This window comes from Halyomorpha halys, unplaced genomic scaffold (genome assembly GCF_000696795.3).
Source record: "Halyomorpha halys isolate HHAL.00 unplaced genomic scaffold, Hhal_1.1 Scaffold717.1, whole genome shotgun sequence".
NCBI lineage: Eukaryota > Metazoa > Arthropoda > Insecta > Hemiptera > Pentatomidae > Halyomorpha > Halyomorpha halys.
This window is the reverse complement of record NW_027115878.1, coordinates 569,998-590,070: the sequence shown is the minus strand read 5'-3', so window position 1 is coordinate 590,070 and position 20,073 is coordinate 569,998. Positions and strand designations below refer to the sequence as shown.

The following is a 20,073-nucleotide window of genomic DNA, read 5'->3' as shown; positions in this document are numbered from 1 at the left end:
CACAGATTCGGCACTGGAGCTAAGCATCAGAATAATGACTTCCATATTCAATGTTAACAGAACTTCTACCAGCCAATTGAGAATTAGGAGCATTTTATTATTTCTTTTATTAGTAAATAAACAGCAATTGCACTTTCTCAAAAAAAAAAAACTAATTACATACATCATAAACTATTTTTTATATAACCTTACTTACCAAGTTTTCCATTTCTAAAACAGATACAACCATGTCAAATGTTCGAAACAAGTCTAAGTTAATACATAAATTTTCATTATGCTAATTCATTCTGCCGGCTGCAAATGACTATTCACTAACAAATTAAACCTTCATCTTAAAATAATCGCAATGAGTATGATTCCATATAAATAAAGAAACCATCACTGAATATTAACGGTCATATAATTCAGTACCAATAACATTCTAAAAAAATAAATACTTACTTATCACAAAAGGAAAAAAGAAAAAATGTAGAAGAGGTTTACATACAAACAAGCATTCCTTAATTTTATTGTAAACTCATTGAGACATGTTTTGAAGTTTTATGAAAGTTTAAAAACATACAAAATAACATAGTTGATAGTAGGTGAAAATGATGGAATGACTCTCAGGTCTTAATAAGAAAAAAAAAAGACGGATCATTCACTTAACATAATCTTTCTTCCATTACTTAAAAACTATAGCAAACAATGCTAAATGTGGTTATTTAACAGTTTAAAAAAAAATATATATAAAAAATAAACAAATAAATAAAATATCAATAATTTTTAAAAAAGAAAGGACAATAATGGCTTCATTACACCAGAGTTTACCATTTTTAAACAGTGTAAAAATTATTTTTTTTTAAATTTGTTTTACGACTAGTACTTAATTTTATGAAAATGTGTTGAAACATTAAAGCAGAAGTACAATACCTATCATTACATGGCCAGCATAAAACATAAATACAATAACGAAGAGAGATGTAACTCAAAGAAGAAAATTCTTAAAATGCTTTTAACTTTACAATACTAATAGCCATCGTTATTTATAACGATCGAAAACTCATCTAAAATTCAATTAATGACTTTTAAAATGATAAATAGGGCCGTACATCAAATCACATTGATGAAGACAGTTGAAGGAAAGAAGTATATTTTTGTATTAAACGAATACAAATATGATATTTAAATAAAAATTCAAACAATACATAAAAAAAATGGAGGGGGGAACAATCTCATATACGCAAACACTCGCATAAACTTAAATGCATGAAATACAAAACTGACGATTGATTTAATGACAAGAGTCCATTTATTGTTTATTGATAACTAAATATCCACGTTCTATAACAAATAAAAAAAGATGAACATAGAAAATACAATAGCTTTGAATTGTCCTATAAGAACAGTTTATGAGCTGATGCGTAGAACAGCCACCATATATTGTTGTTTGTATTAGTTCTGCCGGTTCTAAACACCTTATGATAAAAGAGGAGGGGTTGATGATATGATGACCGCTACAGATTAGTTTTCGTGAATCCTGAACCCCTTTTGATAGTGTGGAGATTAGTTGATCATTGACTCCCGATCATTTAATTTACTTTAGATACCTGAAACAATGTTATCTTCTAGGTCAATATGACAAAAACAAAATAAATAAAGTATAAATATATGAAATCACCTCATTCAGTCTATATATTGGGCTAACCAACGGAAACCTTCACCATAACCCTGCCTTTTCAGAACTGAACACATGAATAACTCTAACGGACGACCAGATAATTCACCTCGTGGAACTTTGCTCTGAAAAAAAAAATTATTTTACTATGGAAATAGGAACTAAACAAAATGGGAAATTAAAAAAAAAATGTAAATTTTAGATAAAAAGGTAAATCATTAGAAACATGATAAAGGATAATAGAAATATTGGAAAACATAAAATTAAAAGAAATAAAACTGGCATTGGACCAAATTTCTATTACCATAGAACACAAGAAATATATAAATAGATCGAACTTAAATAATGTTTAAAAAAAGAATTAATTTAACCATTTCAATTGGAAAAATGATCATTGGTTCAAGTTCAGTAAATGATTATTTTGAACTATTTTAACACGTTGACTGCCAACTACGAGTTAACTCGTAGTTTGCTTACTTGGCTTAATTGACCAAACTTAAATTGGCTTCCTAGACTAAAATCTTGAAAAGTGCTGTGGCAGTCAATGTATTAATAATGATTGGTCAGAAAACATGTGCCGTGTACACAGCATTGGTACGCACAATAGAGAATCAGTAGATGCTTGTAAATTATAAGGTACATCAGGTAAACATATTTAGATATTTTTTGTTTATTTGTATTCATTATAAAGTAGATATATTACGTGATATATATAGCTCGTAACCTTTACTGCAACCTCTTTTTCTCACTGGTTCATTTTCTTTTGTTTCAATAAAATCATAGTTAAATTTAACAATAACACCTTCAACATGATAATTGAATTTTATTATGATTTCTTGACTGGGATTTACCAAAGAGCAAAAGTTCTGTCTTTGGATAATCCAAAATACAATTCACAAGTTCCCTTATATAGTTCATTATATGAATTATACTTCAGTTATTATAAGCCCATCATTTTTTTAGAGTGCGAATTCATAGAAACAGATGAATAAAAAAAGATAATCCATTTAATTAAGAAAGATTTCCCTCAATCAAATTCCATTTACTAATTAATAATAAGTAATAAAACTGTCAACAAATGGTAAAACCTAAAAAGTTTCACTTCAAATTGTGAGAGCCCCAAACATATTTTTTTTCAGGCAAGGTAAATGTTGAGAATTTCCATTCAAGTTACATTATTCACTGGAAATATTGATTGTAGCAATTATGGTAAATTAAGGTAGACCTCAGAAGCAGAATTTCGCAGTAAGTTGTGAATCAATTATTATAAATAACAGATACTCAATAAAAAAAATCAACACCCCAGGCTGGATTCGAACCAGCACCGCCAATACACATCAAATTGGTAAGACTGTCTTAAACACTGAGCTACGGGCAGTCCCAGTACTTATTACAAAAATTATTATATACAGGTATAACACATCCTAGCTGTAACCATAAAAACATTTTCAACAGATTTCTGGTTTTAATTTGGTTTATAATTGATTATTGACTACCCCCTTAGGTTAATCTATCTGTTGTAGTGAAAACTAATGAATTTTAAAACCTTTAGATTTATTTACTAGCAGGGTAAAAATACAATCTCATTAATGAAAACATATGGAGATGACATCTATATTGAATGTTGTATCGTCTGAGCACAATGGTGCATAATTTGACAATCACAGTAACAACTAATTGCTTAAGAAAGCAAGCAATAAAAGGCACAAACCTTGCCAGTTGTCTGCCCATATAGATTGAAAAAATTCCTGAGATCATCTTCTGAAGCCGCACCTGGAAGATCAATTTTATTGCCGAGAATAAGAACTGGACAGTTAATGAGACTCTCATCAGTCAAGAGAGCATCTAATTCTGCTTTACTTTCAGGTAATCGACTTGTGTCACAAGCGTCAACAAGAAAAACAATAGCGTCAACTGCCGGAAAGTAATCTTTCCATACTCGACGAGCTGCAATAATAAAATAACATAATTATTTAATGTTAATAAACAGAGAGAATTCAAGTCAAGCACACTTTTTCAATATACTTCATGTTCCAATGATGTTTTTATAAATAATAAAAACTTTATCTATCAATTTGCTTTAATAATAACCATTGTATTTTCATAAAATAAAAGGGTTTTCATCAATTTGACTTTGTTTTTAACTATTAGCGGAATCACTATTAAGAATCGTAATTTGTTCTAAATTGATCAGCAGACTCAATATAATTTTTTAACAATATAAAAGAATATTATCATTAGTTTAGATAAATTGAAGTCCTAAAATTTTATCAAAATCAAGAACACTGTAAACATTTTTTTTTTGTAAAATAGTAGGTAATTTAAATTAAGACTAAATTTTCGATCTAACTGTAAATCCAATTTTGATAACATTTTTGGGGAACGTGCAAGTTGACCAGATTGTTATCCAGTTGGTTCTGTATTGATTTTATCAGCTTCCCTAAAATGCTGGTAATACCTATATTTTCGATGAATAAAAATTATATCACATTAAGTGTTAAGTAATATTATTTTCAGATCAAAGTTATAAACAAAATAATTAAAAAACATCTAGCAAAATGTACAAGTTTTAAATAATTATATAAAAAAAAAAGTGAACAATAAAAAACACTTAAACCCTAATGAATAAATTACTCTTGTAAATCTTATCTTGAGGAGACATGATCAAATTTTAATTTAGATGGCAGATGATTAAAGGAATCTTGAGTTTTCAGTAAAAATTGTTTTTCTTTTTAAATTGAATCTTATTAATTTTCTTTTATGGGAAAAAATTATATAAAATGGGAAATCATAATCTTAGAGAAACTATAAATTGCTTTTTTCCTAGACTAATAAATCTTATTTTAATTATCTGATGTAAGATAAATGATAATATAAATTTATGTTGTTCGTCTTAGAAAATGAAGCTAGAGGATTTTATTAAATTCAAATGAAACATTTTATAATAATATTATGAAATATTAAATTGACTAAATAACAACTAATTCACTTTTTATGACCCCACTTCTTGGCTAAAATAAAAAAATCAATTATTAACCAATGAAATGAAAATTTAATCAGTAATCCTACACTAACCCTTAGCATATTGTTAATTGAATCAGGTCAAAATGGCCACATTTCAGCAGATAAGGGTCAACTGAGCTATTTTTTATTTAGGTGGAAAACTAAACTTCCGCGATTTTCACATTCTTTATCTTTTAACTTTCAAAACATGACAAATAATCAATTTCATAATAATTTCTATAATAATGATAGGATAGGAAAATACAGTAAAGCATATTATTACTTTGTTAAGAAATAAATTTTTAAAAAAAATATGTTTATGAACTTATCATTAATTAGTTATGAAACAATCAAATTCTCTTTTCAGAAAGGGATAAAATGAAATTGTGGGAGAGAGGGGAGAACATTTAGGAATCTAAATATAATCAACTAAAAACAAACATAAAATAAGAATCAACCATGTTGAAACTATAGAAATATTTTATTGAAGGGTGAAATATATATATTTTATATTTCTAATATCCAGAAGTTATAATAATGATCATAATTTTATATCTAATATCCACTCTAGTTTCATGTTTCTATAATTAGTAAAGGTATATTTACTGAATTCTGCCATTTATTAATATTTTAAGCTGTTTCCCTAATAATGACATAATTATATTAGGAATAGCACTAATAAAATTACTAATCATTATGTCATAAAACAAAAATTGGTTACATTATAGGTTTTAAATTTCATTATTTTAAACTTTGTCATTGATATATTTGTAATATCAATTCACACAAAGCAACATAATAAAGTACAATCTAATGGTTAAGGACAGCAAAAGTTTTAAAACAATCAAGACAAGAAGCTTTGATCTATCAGTCCTTGAAAAATAGAACTGCCTTATCAACTTGAAGAGATGTTTATAAAGTGATACAAGACATTCAAACAGTGCATGTTAATCAAACAAAAATGTAATGTATTTTAATCAATAAATTATGTTATAGGCAATTTCTCAAAAATTAAATAACATTTGCTGATGAAAAAACAAAGATATTTAAGCAACATTTAAATATAACTCATGAAAAATCTTCAATTTCATATCATCCACTTTATCATGACAAGTATTTACTAATGATAAATTGCACAAATGATGATTCCAGACATAATGAATTAAATGAGTAAGCAATTCTTATGTCATAAATACCTTGAGTGTGTCCTCCAAGGTCAAAAGTTGTAAATCTGATATTGCCTATAGATAGTTCTTCAGAAGCTGTTAAAAATAATAGAAGATTTTAATTACTGATTCAAAACCAAATTACAATAATCTAAAACTATCATTATTCTAATTATATTACATAAAATTTAAACTGTATATATATAAATAATCAGAACACACTAAATAAAACATGTTAATGGAACAGGACCGAAACAAACAATACGATCAATACTACAACTTAAACATAAATAAGTAGTGTTGAAGTAAACAATACTAGTTCAGTATCCATCAAGTAACCTTGACTAATTTTCCTATCACTACAAACAATAGACATTACCTAGCTTCTATTTATGTTTGTTCAAAATATTGGCAAATATCCACATTTGAACCAGCATAAACAGCTACTCTACTATTCTTTTTATTAGCCTTTTAATAAACATCAGTAAACAATAAATTAAACATACTATACTAATGAAACAATTCAAAATAACTTACTTGGGTGAAGTGTTGGTACATGCTGCGCCAATCTGTCATCTTTTAACCTATGGAGAAGAGTTGTTTTACCAGCATTATCTAATCCTAAAAATAATAGTTTGCCTGACTTTTTCCATAAACCTAAAATAAAAATGGTTAAGGTTATAGTAGTAAAGATATATATGTATCAGCAGAAAATAAGGTGTAAAAACATTAAGTGATAATTTATCATTTAACAAAAGGTTTTACACATACCTAAATATCCTAAAACTCCTGTGAACCAATCCCAAATAAACATACTGAAATCTGAAATAAAAAATTAGAAAAATTTATTTGCAGGGTTCTGCGAAATGTTAGTTCAAATGTAGTTATCATAACAAAACTATTCTTAAAGAATGTAAAACAACCTTTATGGCATGTTATTAAAATTAATTATCAATACTCCTGATATGGTAAAATACTAGACTGTTACAGAGATAAGAGAGAAAGAACATGAGTTCAAGGAACTTCACACAATGATTAGAATGCGACTATAAACCATGGATATTAAACTTACATATATCTTAAAAAATAGAAACATTTATAAACGATACAGTTGAATGTAACAATTAGAATACAGAAACAGATTGGAGGATTTAAAAATTAAAAGTCCATAAAAGGTCAATATTAAGGAACGAGGGGTAAGCAGCTAATTACATAAGAAAATATAAAATTGAACAGACTTACAATAAAGTTATTTCAGAAAACTTCAAAACAAAATACACCAAGAACTATTGAGTCATTGCGTTAACCAAACCTTCCGTTCGATATAAGGTTAATTCAAGATGAAACTATCAATTATATACGTGAAGGGAAAACAACTTATTCTAATATTGGTAATGGAAGATAGTACTCACATTTGCTGCTTCACTATCGAGTAGAATCAAAATAAACCTCCTAAAGAACTAGTTGTCAGTAACAAACCTCCACACTACACAGGAAGAAAACGAGAAGAAGGGACGTAACAGATGTGTTCACGTAGGATCCGCCATTTTATCTAACAGGCACTGGGCACCTGTCTGATAAAACTGATAAAACCTCAACTAACTGTCCACCGATTTAATTTCTTCTATATCAGTTTCAATTTACTTATTGAATATTTTCTAGCTCAAATGTTTTTTTCAATTATATTCTATGGGGACACTTCTTTGACTGTCAAACGGCGTAAATGTGGTTTGCATTTGTGACAGTAATTTTAAACTGTTAATTACAAAAATTGCTTCTCACTAATAGGAGATGACCTGAAATTAACTATAATTTTCCACTACTCAGATGTCGATGGGTCATCAAATTCAACCAGTGAAAGATGTGTGAGTGTTCAGCTTTAATCTTTAATATTTTTTTGTTATTCCCTTTGTTTTTTCCAAATTGAGTAATAATGGATTGATGTCAACATAAAATGTCTCTGTATTAGTTTTAGTATCGTTTCCACCTCTGTTGTTAACATTTAATTGAAATCACCATGTTACACAATTCGATGCTATATTTTATGCTATTGCAACATCATAATTCTTTCGATACAAGTGTTATGAATAGGAATACAATTTATCAAGTTAGATATCACTAATTTTTTGAACTGTGTATGGATTCTATAAATTTTATTCACTAATTATCCCATTTATTTGAATCTGTGTAATGTTTTACCTGATCTAGCTTAAATTTATTTGGCCTTTTTCTACTTCTACACTGTAACTTTTATTCAAAAGTATTGCTCATTTACTCAGAATTAAAGTTGCTACTGCTAATCATTCCATTCCAAGTCAATGCACCATTCCGTAATAATAGAAACATATTAATTATTTCCATCAGATTCGGCATTAAAAAAATACTCTAGAAACATCAGTCGCTTCGTGAACTTCATATTTCATTTAAAAACCTGCATTTGTTTTCCTCTCCAAAAAGCATTCTTGTACCATAGAAATTTTTATTTGCATTATCATGATAAAGCAAATTTTTACAACGCTTCACAAACTAATATTTTTGTTTTAGGTACTTCATTACCTTTGTGCAAATGCTTATGTTTTATTATTGCTTTGATTAAATTGCAGCTGCCAAGTTCTGTTTGTTAAAAAGGTATAATCAAATCCATTGGCTACAAATATTTTAAAGTGAAATCAGGCCAATACTAATTTTTGTTATTCTGTAATTCTCTAGTTACTACTGTAGCTTGTTTTTTTACACTTATACCTAAAATAATTTAAGTATATTAGTAAAACTTATCAGACAAAAAAATTTTGTTTAGTCTATTTTAATATTTGATATGTTGAACTTTGCTGGGAAAATTCGAATCATCTCCTTTTTAATTCACAGTCAACCACCTATATTTAGTAGTCATTTGTAAGGTTTATTCCTGTGCCAATTCTATACAAGAAATCAGTTTATTCTGTGTCTTACTCCTGCCCTAACAACTAGGTGTTGTTTTTTAAAAATAATTGTAAGTAAAAGATTATTTAATAATTTTTTTCATTAACATTACAGTGACGAAAATGACGTTCCCTGGTCATCTTTAAGTGATAGTTCGTCTGGAAGCTGTGGTTCCTCCAGTTCATTTTCTTGGACTGATGTGAGTAACCAATGGAATGTAGGGATTCAAATAAACCTATACATTTTAGTTAATTAGCTTTCATATTGCAAAAATACTGTGATTTTGTCCTATAAAATATTTTATTTTCATTGATTTATGTATGTTCTGTTCCTCTTCTTTGTATTTACTTACCCATTTTCAATTATTATTTAATTTTCCAAAATTAATTATGGGTAATATAAATTAAATAAATATTTTCTTTGTTTACTGACCAAAAAAGCATATTTGGGAAATATAGTTTATTGTTTAATAATATATTTCTCTCTATTCACTTTTATTGTTAATTATTTTTGGTCAGTGAAAAATCTTTATTATGTTATAATATAATTTGATGATTTTATAGTTCAAACAACCATTTAACCTGAAATATTTCATTAAAAAATTTTTATAGGAAACAGATCAGAGTAGTGCAAGGGAACTTGAGGAGCAGTTCCAAAAATTTGAGGAAGCATTATATTTAGAATCGAATCCTAATGAGTTGCCACAGTCATTACAAGATGAATTTAAAATTTGGGCCGAATATGCTCCTCATATTAGGTAAATGCAAGTATTTATTTTATAAACTCTCTTAATTTACTTATTCTAGGATTCCTGGAAATCCATTATAAAAAAAAAGTCTAAAAAGTACTTTGTTACTATTTTTGCTGATAGTTTGGATCATAGTTACCTACCTATATTTCAAGTTTTTAGGAAATATTTTTTTTCTTCATACCGCAATAAATTTTATTATGTAATAAATTTGAACTGTTGTTTGAGAAGTCTATGGGAGGAACCTTTATTGAATATGAAGTATCTAGAAATCTTATCTAAACCATGGCATCAATAATCCCCAACTTCATTCCAATTTGGGCCAAATCGAACGACCCATGTTTTAGCATGCGTAAGCCAAAGTAGTATATGGAATCTGATAAAATCTTTATGAGACTTAAGTAAATATCAAACTGCTAAATCAAAATTTTCATAAAAATAGGACTAACAGTTTAATTGATTATGTCCTAACTAAAATTAGCCTTCACAGACAGAACCAAAGCTGTTCTTTGATCTCTAAAATGCACGAAAAAATCTTTGATTCCGAGGACATAATTTGTTTTTTTTATTTCATGTAAGAATACAAAGCTTTTATTACCTTTGGTAGTGATGAAGCTCAAGATAAACTATCTGTGAATAAATATATACCATTATTTTTTAAAGTTTTTAATGGCTGGTAGGACTTGAAGTATGAAGAAAATCATCAAGGCATAGTTAGTACATATCTACTTTATAGTAGGTGCCATCTTACTTGGTATAAGATGATAGAAGTGGGGTATAAAAATCTAATGGTTAAGCTAAACTGGATACTTGAAAATTATAGATACTATAAACAGAAAAAAGTTAATCCCTGTTTATTTCAAGATAATTTATGGTAGAGCAAACAGTGTAAGATATCCTTAGATTTAAAAGATCCCCTAAGGCCACTTAACAATACAAAAGAAATTTTAAGCCTAAAAAAATATTTTCTCTATATTAATGTTTCAGCATATTATAGATGTTTATTCTTTCATTTTTAAACTATTAAATTTGTTGAGATTATTAATTAGAGATATGCAAACGTGTTATTAACCATATAACTTGTTATTACATGAATTAAAATTAATCTATTTTCAGAATTCGTGGAATCCAAGCCAAGTTAAACAAAAGAACTGAAAATGAAGGCCTTGAAGATATTTATGATGTTAATTATGAAGAGGTTTTGGCTCTTCACAATTCACTTGAATCACCAGATAAAAATATTCCATTAGCTTCAGATAATAGTAATAATGATATTTCACCAACTGCACAGATAGACACAGTTAATAAACTGTTCGACGAAAATTGGCCAATAATACAGGAACGAATCGAGCCCATCGTTAAACCAGTATCAGCCTGCCAAAGCAAAGCTGATGTAAAAATGTTAGAAAGATGTAAAACTAATCCCAAAACTGCAAGTAGTCAAAAAATTCTGTCTCGTAGTAATTCAAGTCGTAGTTACTTAAGGGATTCTTCGCCAAGGAAGGCAAATTTGGATCATGGCAGTGAATACAGTTGTCCTTTTTCAAGCAGAGGTGTAATACTTCATAATGATAACTGTTCTATTGGGCATTTGTCTGGAAGAGAATCTTGTAGAGTTCCTCGTACAAGTGTTCGCAAGGTTAGGATCAATCGAATTTCAACATTTTCAGCTAAAATTCCCGAGAATTCAAACTTTAACAGGTAAATTTTTTAATTTTCCGTTTGTAATGTTCATTAATTTCATTATTTTACTTTAGTCATCAACAATTTTATTTATAAGTCAGTATATAGAAGCCTTTTAAAGTCAAGGTGATTTAACTCCACTTTTTATATAAAATTAAGTTAGTGCTAGAAATGAATTCTAACTAAATAAACTACCCACAGGAATAGTGGTGTAGCTTCCAGCTTCCCAAGTAGCTCTATAGATGGCAGTCAGCAATACTATCCATCTGCTATTGAGATCAGTCAAAATTTTGTTGGTTATTCTATTTTTAAAAACACTGGCATATATCGAACATTTTCTCCAATGGGCCCTGGAAACTGAGGAAAACATTTAACTGTACTGAAAGTGCTTTATTTTTAATCTCAAGTTTGGAAAATGATGTAGACTTGAAATATACAAATCTTAAAATATGATTGTCTTTTTGGTCTAATAAATTTTAAAAATAGTTTTAAAGTATTAAGTGGCATCAGCGCATAAGAGCTTATAACTCACATGTAAGAAGTTAACCAACCAATTTAAAATATGCAGATTAGAGAATTTTTTTTTTAACATGGAATTTAGTGAAGTAACACCACTTTGGATTTAAATGGCTCATTTATTATAATATAAGTAGATATAATTGAAAATATTGATAGAAACAAGTGAACTAATGTGCATTGTTATATTAAGTAGGAGACTCATATTTTAAAATAGAGCCAACTTGCATGATTTTTTATGACTTATTTTAATCTGAAAGTGGGTTATTATTTTGTGCTTTGATTCAATTTATTTATGGTTCTTTAATAAATAAAGTTTATTAGAGCTTGTAATAAATGTATTAAGCTATATATTAAAATTTTTATTTATAAATACATAAAGAGGGTTTTTATTTTATTATTATTTTTTTTTTTACTATAAAAAGTTTCAAATGAAATTTTAATGACTACTATTGTATGTAATAAATGGCGGAGATAGTCATCCATCATTAGTTCGTCAATACAATAGCAAGTGTCTATGACACGACCTCATTCAAACACTTCTAGAGATGTTGAGGCTAGAGTGGAGGTTTAAAGACCACAGCAGGTAATACACAGTCTTGTATATATTACTAAATTAGGACTCGAAAGATTTTTTTTTTTAATTTACTTTTTAACAAGTTTTTAAAGATTTTTTTTTAACTTTCAAAAAAATCAACTTTTTATAACTATAATGAAATGAGTTTTTTATTAAATATTTTCTATTATCCTCTTCATCTTTAACAAGCCATAGATAGTTGTAAAATATATATAGTATATATACTCTACTGCACCCTCAGCCATCTTCTCCTCCATTTATGATTATATATTTTGATACTAATTTCAAATGTCTGTCATGTTATGATTAAAGGCATTCAAAATTTTTTGGGTTTTCATAAGGACCCATATCATTAATTGAATAAAATTTTCAACCATAGGAATATGATTGGTTAGCGCCATAATAAAAAACATGGTAATGGAGAGTCGGGATCGTAATAATTGGTGAATATAATGCAAACTATAAAAAGAGTATGGGTATCATACCTCTGTCACTGAGATCTATTTATCCCAAATGATTATTTTGAAAATAATAAAAAGTGATTTGATTTTATTAGTACTTAAAAAAACATCAAAGTAAATTACGTTATGGAGGTAAGAGCAAATAATTCAGACCCTCAAAAAGCACTTTTTTAACACCAACACAATTCACATACAATTTTTCAGTGATTATTTTTGGGAAGGAGAATCGGCTGTTGAGACATTAAATTTTGAAAATATTTGAAGATCGATGATTGACCGTGTATTGAAAATGCAGGAAAATGGTCTGGGTGTGGTAAATAAAAAAGAAAGAAAAAAATCTCAAATAGTAATTGAACTTGTTATTGTGAGCCATTCGCTGTACTTTGTAGGCCTTCGTCAGGACTAAAAAAGATATAAACAACTAAAATCATATAACAATGTAAGAGAATAGGTAACATGACATAAAAGTAAACTAAGGTATTGCTAAAAAATGATTTAAAATATGTAAAAATTTTATAAAATTGAAAAAAGTAAATTAAATAACACTAAAATAAGATTTACAGTGAAAAGTACAAATAAAGAAAAATTACAAACGGTATCGGACAATTAATGAAAACGGAAATAATTGCAAATAAAAAAGTAAATAAAAGTGAAACACAAAAATGCAGTACACACTGAAAAGAGGAGAAATTATAATTTTTTTTTTGTCAAAAGCTGTTCGAAGTATTCAAAGTTATATTTATGGTATTAATGGCTCAAATCCCATTGATATTATGTACTGCCATTATCATTATTGTTGAATGTATTGTTCTATACATTATAAAATGCTGTAACAGAAAAAGGGACTATCAATTTGTTTCTTTGCTCATAGCCAGAAAAGTTTATTATAATGTTTATATTGATACATGTTTTAGGTCTAAAGTTATGCAATTAACCAGCAACAAGAAAAATAAAACACATGCTGCTGATAGAACTGTAATTCTTCCTCCAATCGAAGCTCTTGCTATAAAACCAAAAGTAAGTCAAATATTTTACCATATATTGCTATTTTATATTAATGAAATAGTTATTGTGAAATTATCAATTTAAAAAAAAGAGTCATTTAAACAATATTTGGTTTTTTGTCCTTAAGATTAGAAGTTTTAATTTGGTGTATTATGGTTTATCATGTGTTAAATTAAATGTAAAAGTTGATAATAATTAAAAAAAAGTTGATTTATTGTCTTATTAGAATTGTAATATATTTTTAAAACAAACTTAACTCCAATTATAGTTTTGTAAGACTGCATACATTGTATAAAGAAATTAAAATCCAAATTCAAGCGTTCATTGTAATTTTAAATGCATAGGGCTGTTTGCTATTGATATTCTGGTTTATATAGTCTTCAATTCAAATTCCTTTAAACTTCTCCATTACTTAACTCTTCTGACAATAAAAAAATATATAGACGGTTATTTATTATTAACCATTATTTATTATTTATTTATGATTTTCATTTTTTTATTATTATTTTTTTTTCAGTGATGTTTTCATCTTTATATTTATACTTATTATTCATGAGCTGTGGTATGTATATAATTTTTTTTTTTTTTATGTTTTGTTTTTCTTCATTTTTTTTAATCTCTTCTTTAGAACTGCAGTTGATTTTTTATAATTTACATGTAGAGATTTTTTCTTTTTCTTTTTTTTTCTAACAAATTAAAAACATACCTTGAATTATTAGAGTATCGTCCAAGGCCATCGTATTAACCAAATCACTTTTAGTTATTATAATACTCTAAGCAGCATGTGAATGGGATCCTGGGTATGATTGTTTGTTGAAAGAATAACCCTTCTAGAATAACTTAGTGAATGGTCACTTAAATCATCATATCATATTAGTTCTTAAATATTAGTTTTATAATAATTAATTTTGCATTGAGGTTAAGGAACAGAAATAAATTTTATTGTAGGAAGAGGGTTCTGGGTGGTGGTCAAGAAAGGTACAACTATAGCAAAAAACTGTTATCAGTTACCGATGTTTCACACTACTTTACAGGGTTTCATTTGGGCTAAATGAGAGCAGGATACAAATATTGTAATACAGCAGTTCAACACGGCTTAACCAATCTACACCGAACTTAGCAGTGGTTTAGGGCTCTATAACTGCACCGAAGGGCACAAACCGAGCCTTATTAAAAAACAAAACCATATTTCCCTTTTAAGGGCATTAAATCTAACTTTTGTTAATGTAAATTCAAAGAGTAGACATTCAGCTCTCCCGCAGTTCTATTAACTTAGGAAATGGGTAAAATGCGGAGGAGTTATGAACAATAGTCATCGAAATAAAAAAATAAAAATCCTACAAATAAATCATGATAAAAAATTTCTAATTTTTAATTTCTTTGAAAAATGATATTTAGTTCTTTGAAATAACACTAAAAACTAATAATGACTTTGCTGTTCTGGTTTCCATCCAAGTAATATAAAGTTTGAAATGCTATCCTTATCCTTTTAAAAAATTCTGCTTTTGTATATTAAGAATCTGTATCCCTCATATTAAATAATGAATGTTGTCATAATTTCTTATGTCCCTTTTTTCTAAGATTATTTTGGTTTGCAGTCATTTAGTTTATCTATTAAAAATCTTGTGAATCTATTTTTACATACAATTTATGCCTCTTAGATATATTGTTCTTTCATATTTGGCAGAAACCAGATAAACGGGTGAATTCAGCTATGGTTAGATTCACGAAGACTCTTCCCCGTGTTCGACCAAATACGTCGAAAAAGAAAGTGAGTATTCCCTAAACCACTTTTATATCATAGATGATTGATTTAAATTGGTTATTTTTCTAACTAGAAATTGAAAACAACACAAGTACCTTAATTCAACCATTAAATACTTAAAACAAGATAGATACACTAGATATCACTTATAACAACTTTGGATATAAAGATCATAGTGATGAATATTTCTTGGCCCATGTTTTTCATAGCCTTACTAATTTATTTTTATTAACATATATATCAACCATTGTTATAATGCCTGATTGTAAAATAAAGCTATTATTGTTTGGTAGAAATAATTGATTTTGAAAAATCCCTATTTCACATTTACATGATGTGATTGGTTATAACGGTGATCGGTAATAAGGATTGAACATGCCTAGTCCCTTGGAGGTCATTGTAAACGATATCCAGTGTATTCCATAAGTTTGAGTACCAAAACTCACATTTCAGATTAGCCATTTTTATTTTATCTTTTTAATATAAATATTATATTTATTAATTTCTGTTTTAGAATATTAGTGGAAAGAGTTTTAATCTAGAACATAAAGAAATCAAACCAACTGACAATGAGGTTGATGAGTCTGTCCACTTTACAAGTATGTTTCATTCTTTGTTGTTTTTTCTTAAGGTTATTTCTTTTAATATTACTTTATTTCCTTTAAAAACAAAATATTGACTCTGCAAATTAATCAACACCCATTTTGAAAATAATTTTCATGAAAAAAATAGGTGAGAGTAAAAATAAACAATAGTATTGCCAAAAAAGGAACTTCATTTTGCACCAGTAGATAGCATTATGTTCGTTATTCTTTTGTCAAAGTTTAGATTACTGATCATTCTTTTATATATAGCATTTTTTCAGTTTTTTGTTTTTATAGCCAATAGGTTTTTCAGCCCCCTCTTTTACTATTTTTTTAATTGTTGACAACATTTTGTGCCTAATGAATGTGGTCTGTTTGTTAGATTTTACTCAATTTGTTGAACAAATTTTAAACATTTTTAAAGATATTTAAACTATGACAAATTAAACTTGTTATTTTCCTTGTCGTTATTAGCTTGATTATATTTATTTTCTTGAATGTAAAATTCATTCCAGATCACAAATTTTTTATTACTTTTACCCTCTCCATAATATAATGAACAATTTTCAATTATTATTAATACTAATTGTATTTAGTCTCCCATCACTGAAGTATAAACATTAAATTGACTTGAAAGACCAGACTAATGAGTTGATTTAAGACCCCATGTTTGGCTTTACTCAAATGTTTCTAGATCAAATCTGAATTTAAGTCGACTCTACATGTTACTGGATACAATTTAAGAAATAAACCTCTTAGCACAAGAGCCCAAGAGGAGAAAAAAGTCAATTTTTTCATCCCAATTTATATTACTTTAATGAAAACAATGTATAATTACTAGTCAAAATTGATGAGTCTGCCAAATATGGGTAGGGGGAATACAAAATGGTGGCAGTTTCAAAACATTAAAAAAAAATCAATTGTTTTTGGAGCTCCATATTTTTAAAATTATCTACAACACTAGAAAACTTAATAGAACATCATGTAAAGAAGAGTTGATTTGCTAAAATATGAGCTCTAATAGAGATATTTACCTAAAATAGTTCTCGAGATATAGCTTTTTAAAAAAGACATTTCACAAAAAAAATGAACTAAAGAATCAGTAGTTAGTGAATTCATTTTGAAAAATCTATACCTCAAAAACCATTCAATGTATGTCTATTAACATTCCAACTAAAGCTAATTTAATTTACTATAAAATAGTTTATGACACTTAATTCATAGTAGTTTTTATGATATTTGCTAAAATAAATTGTTTGGACAAAATTTGATGTGCAAAATTCATATTCATATACGAATATCATAAAATTGCTACCCCTACAAAGATATGTTTAATAAACGACTTTATAGCAAGTTAAATTACCTTTAATTTGAGTGCTAGTAGACATCTGCATGTCTTACGATTTCTGAGATGTATTTTTTCATAAATCAAAATTATCTAAACCGGTAGAAATCAACATTTCATCAAATATCATGAAAACTACTACTCCTACAAAAATAAATGTTATAAACTACTTTACAGTTCATTCAATTAGCTTTAATTTGAGTGTTCATAGACATTTGTATGTCGAATGTTTTTTGAAATATAGATTTCTCAAAATAAAATCACTGGCTAGTAATTTTTTAGTGCATTTATCATGAAATGTTTCTTTTTTAAAAGCTATTTGAGAACTATTTATCATAAATTGCTCTATTGGGGCTCATATTTTTGCAAATTTACTCTTCTTTAAATGATGTTCTGTTAGGTTTTCTAGTGTTGTTGATAATTTTAAAGATATGGAGCCCCGAAAGAAAAATTAATTTTTTTTAATGTTTTAAAACAGCCGCCATTTTGTATTCCCCATTTTTATCAATTTTGACTGGTGATTATACATAGCTTTCATTAAAGTAATCACAAATTGGAGTGAAGTAACTGCCTTCTTTTCATCCTGGCTATTGTAATATACATAAAAACTTATTTTACTTAAAAACAATCCCCTTTCGATCTAAATATATAATACTGGTATAAGAGTGTCCTCCACACTTTTAGGTATCAGCCTGAAAAATCCTGATTGTATCATTCCCCATCATTAAAGTACCTGCAATTGTTATCAATTTAAGTAAGTACTTATCATGTAAGGGCTTCTAGTCCAGGCTACATTATCGGTTATATCATCTACAATAATTTCATTAATTTTGATCATGTTAATATTTTGTCTGACATATAAGTGATCTTAAGTTTTGTTCTTTAAAAAAAAAATGGAAAGATAGGAATATTGTATTTAATATTATTTTAAAAAGTACTTTAATATTAAAATATTATTTTCATTTCATGTCATTCTTTTTGTTTTATGATAATACATTATTTTTTTATTTTGCTTTGATGATTAATGTTTTCAATTTCAGCCTTGGAAATCATTGGTACAAAAACCAATACTGCAAACAGAGGGAGTCGGTGGCGTTACTAGGCATTATTAGTTACTATTTGTAAGCGCTTATGGCTAGTGAACTTATTGTTATTCTAATAATTAAATTATTAGTCAATAACTAAGCTAAAATTAACTTATTATTCCATCCATTTATGAGCTTGAATTAATTATTGTTCATTGTTATGAAATTACTTTATATATAGAATTATTTTACTGTTTTAATTGAAAAAATAAAATCTTCAATACTGTTTTAATTGAAAAAATAAAATCTTCAATACTGTTTTAATTGAAAAAATAAAATCTTCAATACTGTTTTTATTGAAATTGTGAAATGGAAATTATGATTTAATTCTTTTGAAACCTTTAATAAGGTAGATAATTGTTTAAAATAGTAACTTGTTTATCACATTTAAAATTTATTTATAATCTTAGTAGATTACAGTTAAAATTGTATGTACTTATTGTGCACTTTGTTGAAAACACATTATCATTGTCAAATTTAATTTTTTTTTTCTGTAAAATAAACTCTATTAACTAAATTATTGAGTAAAATTAATCCTCAAACTTTGAAAATAAATGACCTCTAAGTCTTAAGGTAAACTCATCCCATGCAACCTAGAAAGGATGACTCGATTGCTTGGCATTGATATGAAATTTATGTAATTTATAATTTTTGTAATTCTCTAGAAACTATCCTATTAATCCCAGACCTTTGAACCTAACTGTACAAGCTTTGTTCAAAGTGTATACCATATTTTCATGGAAAAAAAATGATGAAAATATAATAATCGTAATTCAATTAAATTAAGTCGGGCTGTTTTGTTTCACATATTTATTTATGTATTCACAATATTTTTGTTTATCAAGCCATCTTCAGTTACTTCTCTAGAAAGTCATATAACAAATTATATCAATGGCCAATTTGTAATAATGTTCATTATCTGATTTTGTTTAATGTTTACCCTTTTCTTGGCATGGGTAGATGGGTGGCACCATTGCATTGTTTAATATTCAAATCTTCGTTATAGTTCTTAAAACCAAGTACTTGAATCACCACTAACGTGTAGAAACATGGATCATGTTATCTTAAACCCCTGTTTACAATAGTCTCAGTTTTCGAATCTTGGTTTTATCTCTGATAAAGTTATGTAAAGTGGGGCCCTTTTGAATGCCTCCCAAACCATCTTCCTTTATTAAAAACATACAGTTGATTAACAATCTTCTACTGTATTATTATTTTAGGTAATAAAGCTGTAAATTTCAATAAATAAATATTTAAAAACCAAAGCTAATAGCTTCAAGCCTTGATGATAAAATTTTCTGTGAAATGGACTGTGATTTAAGCTGTACTGAAATAAGATATTATCCTAGAGTTAATATAATACATTTAACTCAGGATTGTTATTTGGCCATATTAAAATCAGAACTTTTTATAATCGAGATTCTCTAGAGAAGAAATAACTGCATCCAAGCCGCAATAGAAATGAAATCTGTTGTTGAAGTCCGTGAATAATGCCAGCTGAATGATGATAGGACAGGAGATGATCAAAAAGGCCTGCTGGTGGATGGATGCAGGGCCAA

General features: G+C 27.5%; 2 protein-coding genes across 4 annotated transcripts; one reads left to right on the top strand and one right to left on the bottom strand.

Annotated features, from left to right (window-relative positions):
• Nucleotides 1-478: 478 nt before the first annotated feature.
• Nucleotides 479-7,378, bottom strand: Sar1 (Secretion-associated Ras-related 1). The gene is made up of 7 exons (XM_014428402.2): nucleotides 7,239-7,378; nucleotides 6,598-6,648; nucleotides 6,364-6,483; nucleotides 5,857-5,922; nucleotides 3,369-3,604; nucleotides 1,661-1,782; nucleotides 479-1,589 (listed from the first exon to the last, which is right to left on the bottom strand). Exons 2-6 carry the CDS (start codon nucleotides 6,638-6,640, stop codon nucleotides 1,666-1,668), a joined length of 582 nt encoding a protein of 193 aa, XP_014283888.1. The 5' UTR covers nucleotides 6,641-6,648; nucleotides 7,239-7,378; the 3' UTR covers nucleotides 479-1,589; nucleotides 1,661-1,665.
• Nucleotides 7,379-7,395: 17 nt separating this feature from the next.
• LOC106685614 (uncharacterized) lies at nucleotides 7,396-18,993 on the top strand. Of its 3 annotated transcripts, XM_014428398.3 has the most exons (8): nucleotides 7,404-7,691; nucleotides 8,860-8,944; nucleotides 9,357-9,502; nucleotides 10,610-11,194; nucleotides 13,645-13,747; nucleotides 15,423-15,506; nucleotides 16,015-16,099; nucleotides 18,470-18,993. In XM_014428398.3, the coding sequence occupies exons 1-8, from the start codon at nucleotides 7,654-7,656 to the stop codon at nucleotides 18,529-18,531; spliced, it is 1,188 nt and encodes a 395-aa protein (XP_014283884.1). In that variant the 5' UTR covers nucleotides 7,404-7,653; the 3' UTR covers nucleotides 18,532-18,993. The 3 variants fall into 3 exon arrangements, with proteins under 3 accessions (XP_014283885.1, XP_014283884.1, XP_014283887.1); XM_014428401.2 differs by lacking the exons at nucleotides 16,015-16,099; nucleotides 18,470-18,993 and adding an exon at nucleotides 14,253-14,297 and having other exon boundaries at nucleotides 15,423-15,490; XM_014428399.3 differs by lacking the exons at nucleotides 13,645-13,747; nucleotides 15,423-15,506; nucleotides 16,015-16,099; nucleotides 18,470-18,993 and adding an exon at nucleotides 11,378-11,957 and having other exon boundaries at nucleotides 7,396-7,691.
• Nucleotides 18,994-20,073: the final 1,080 nt, after the last annotated feature.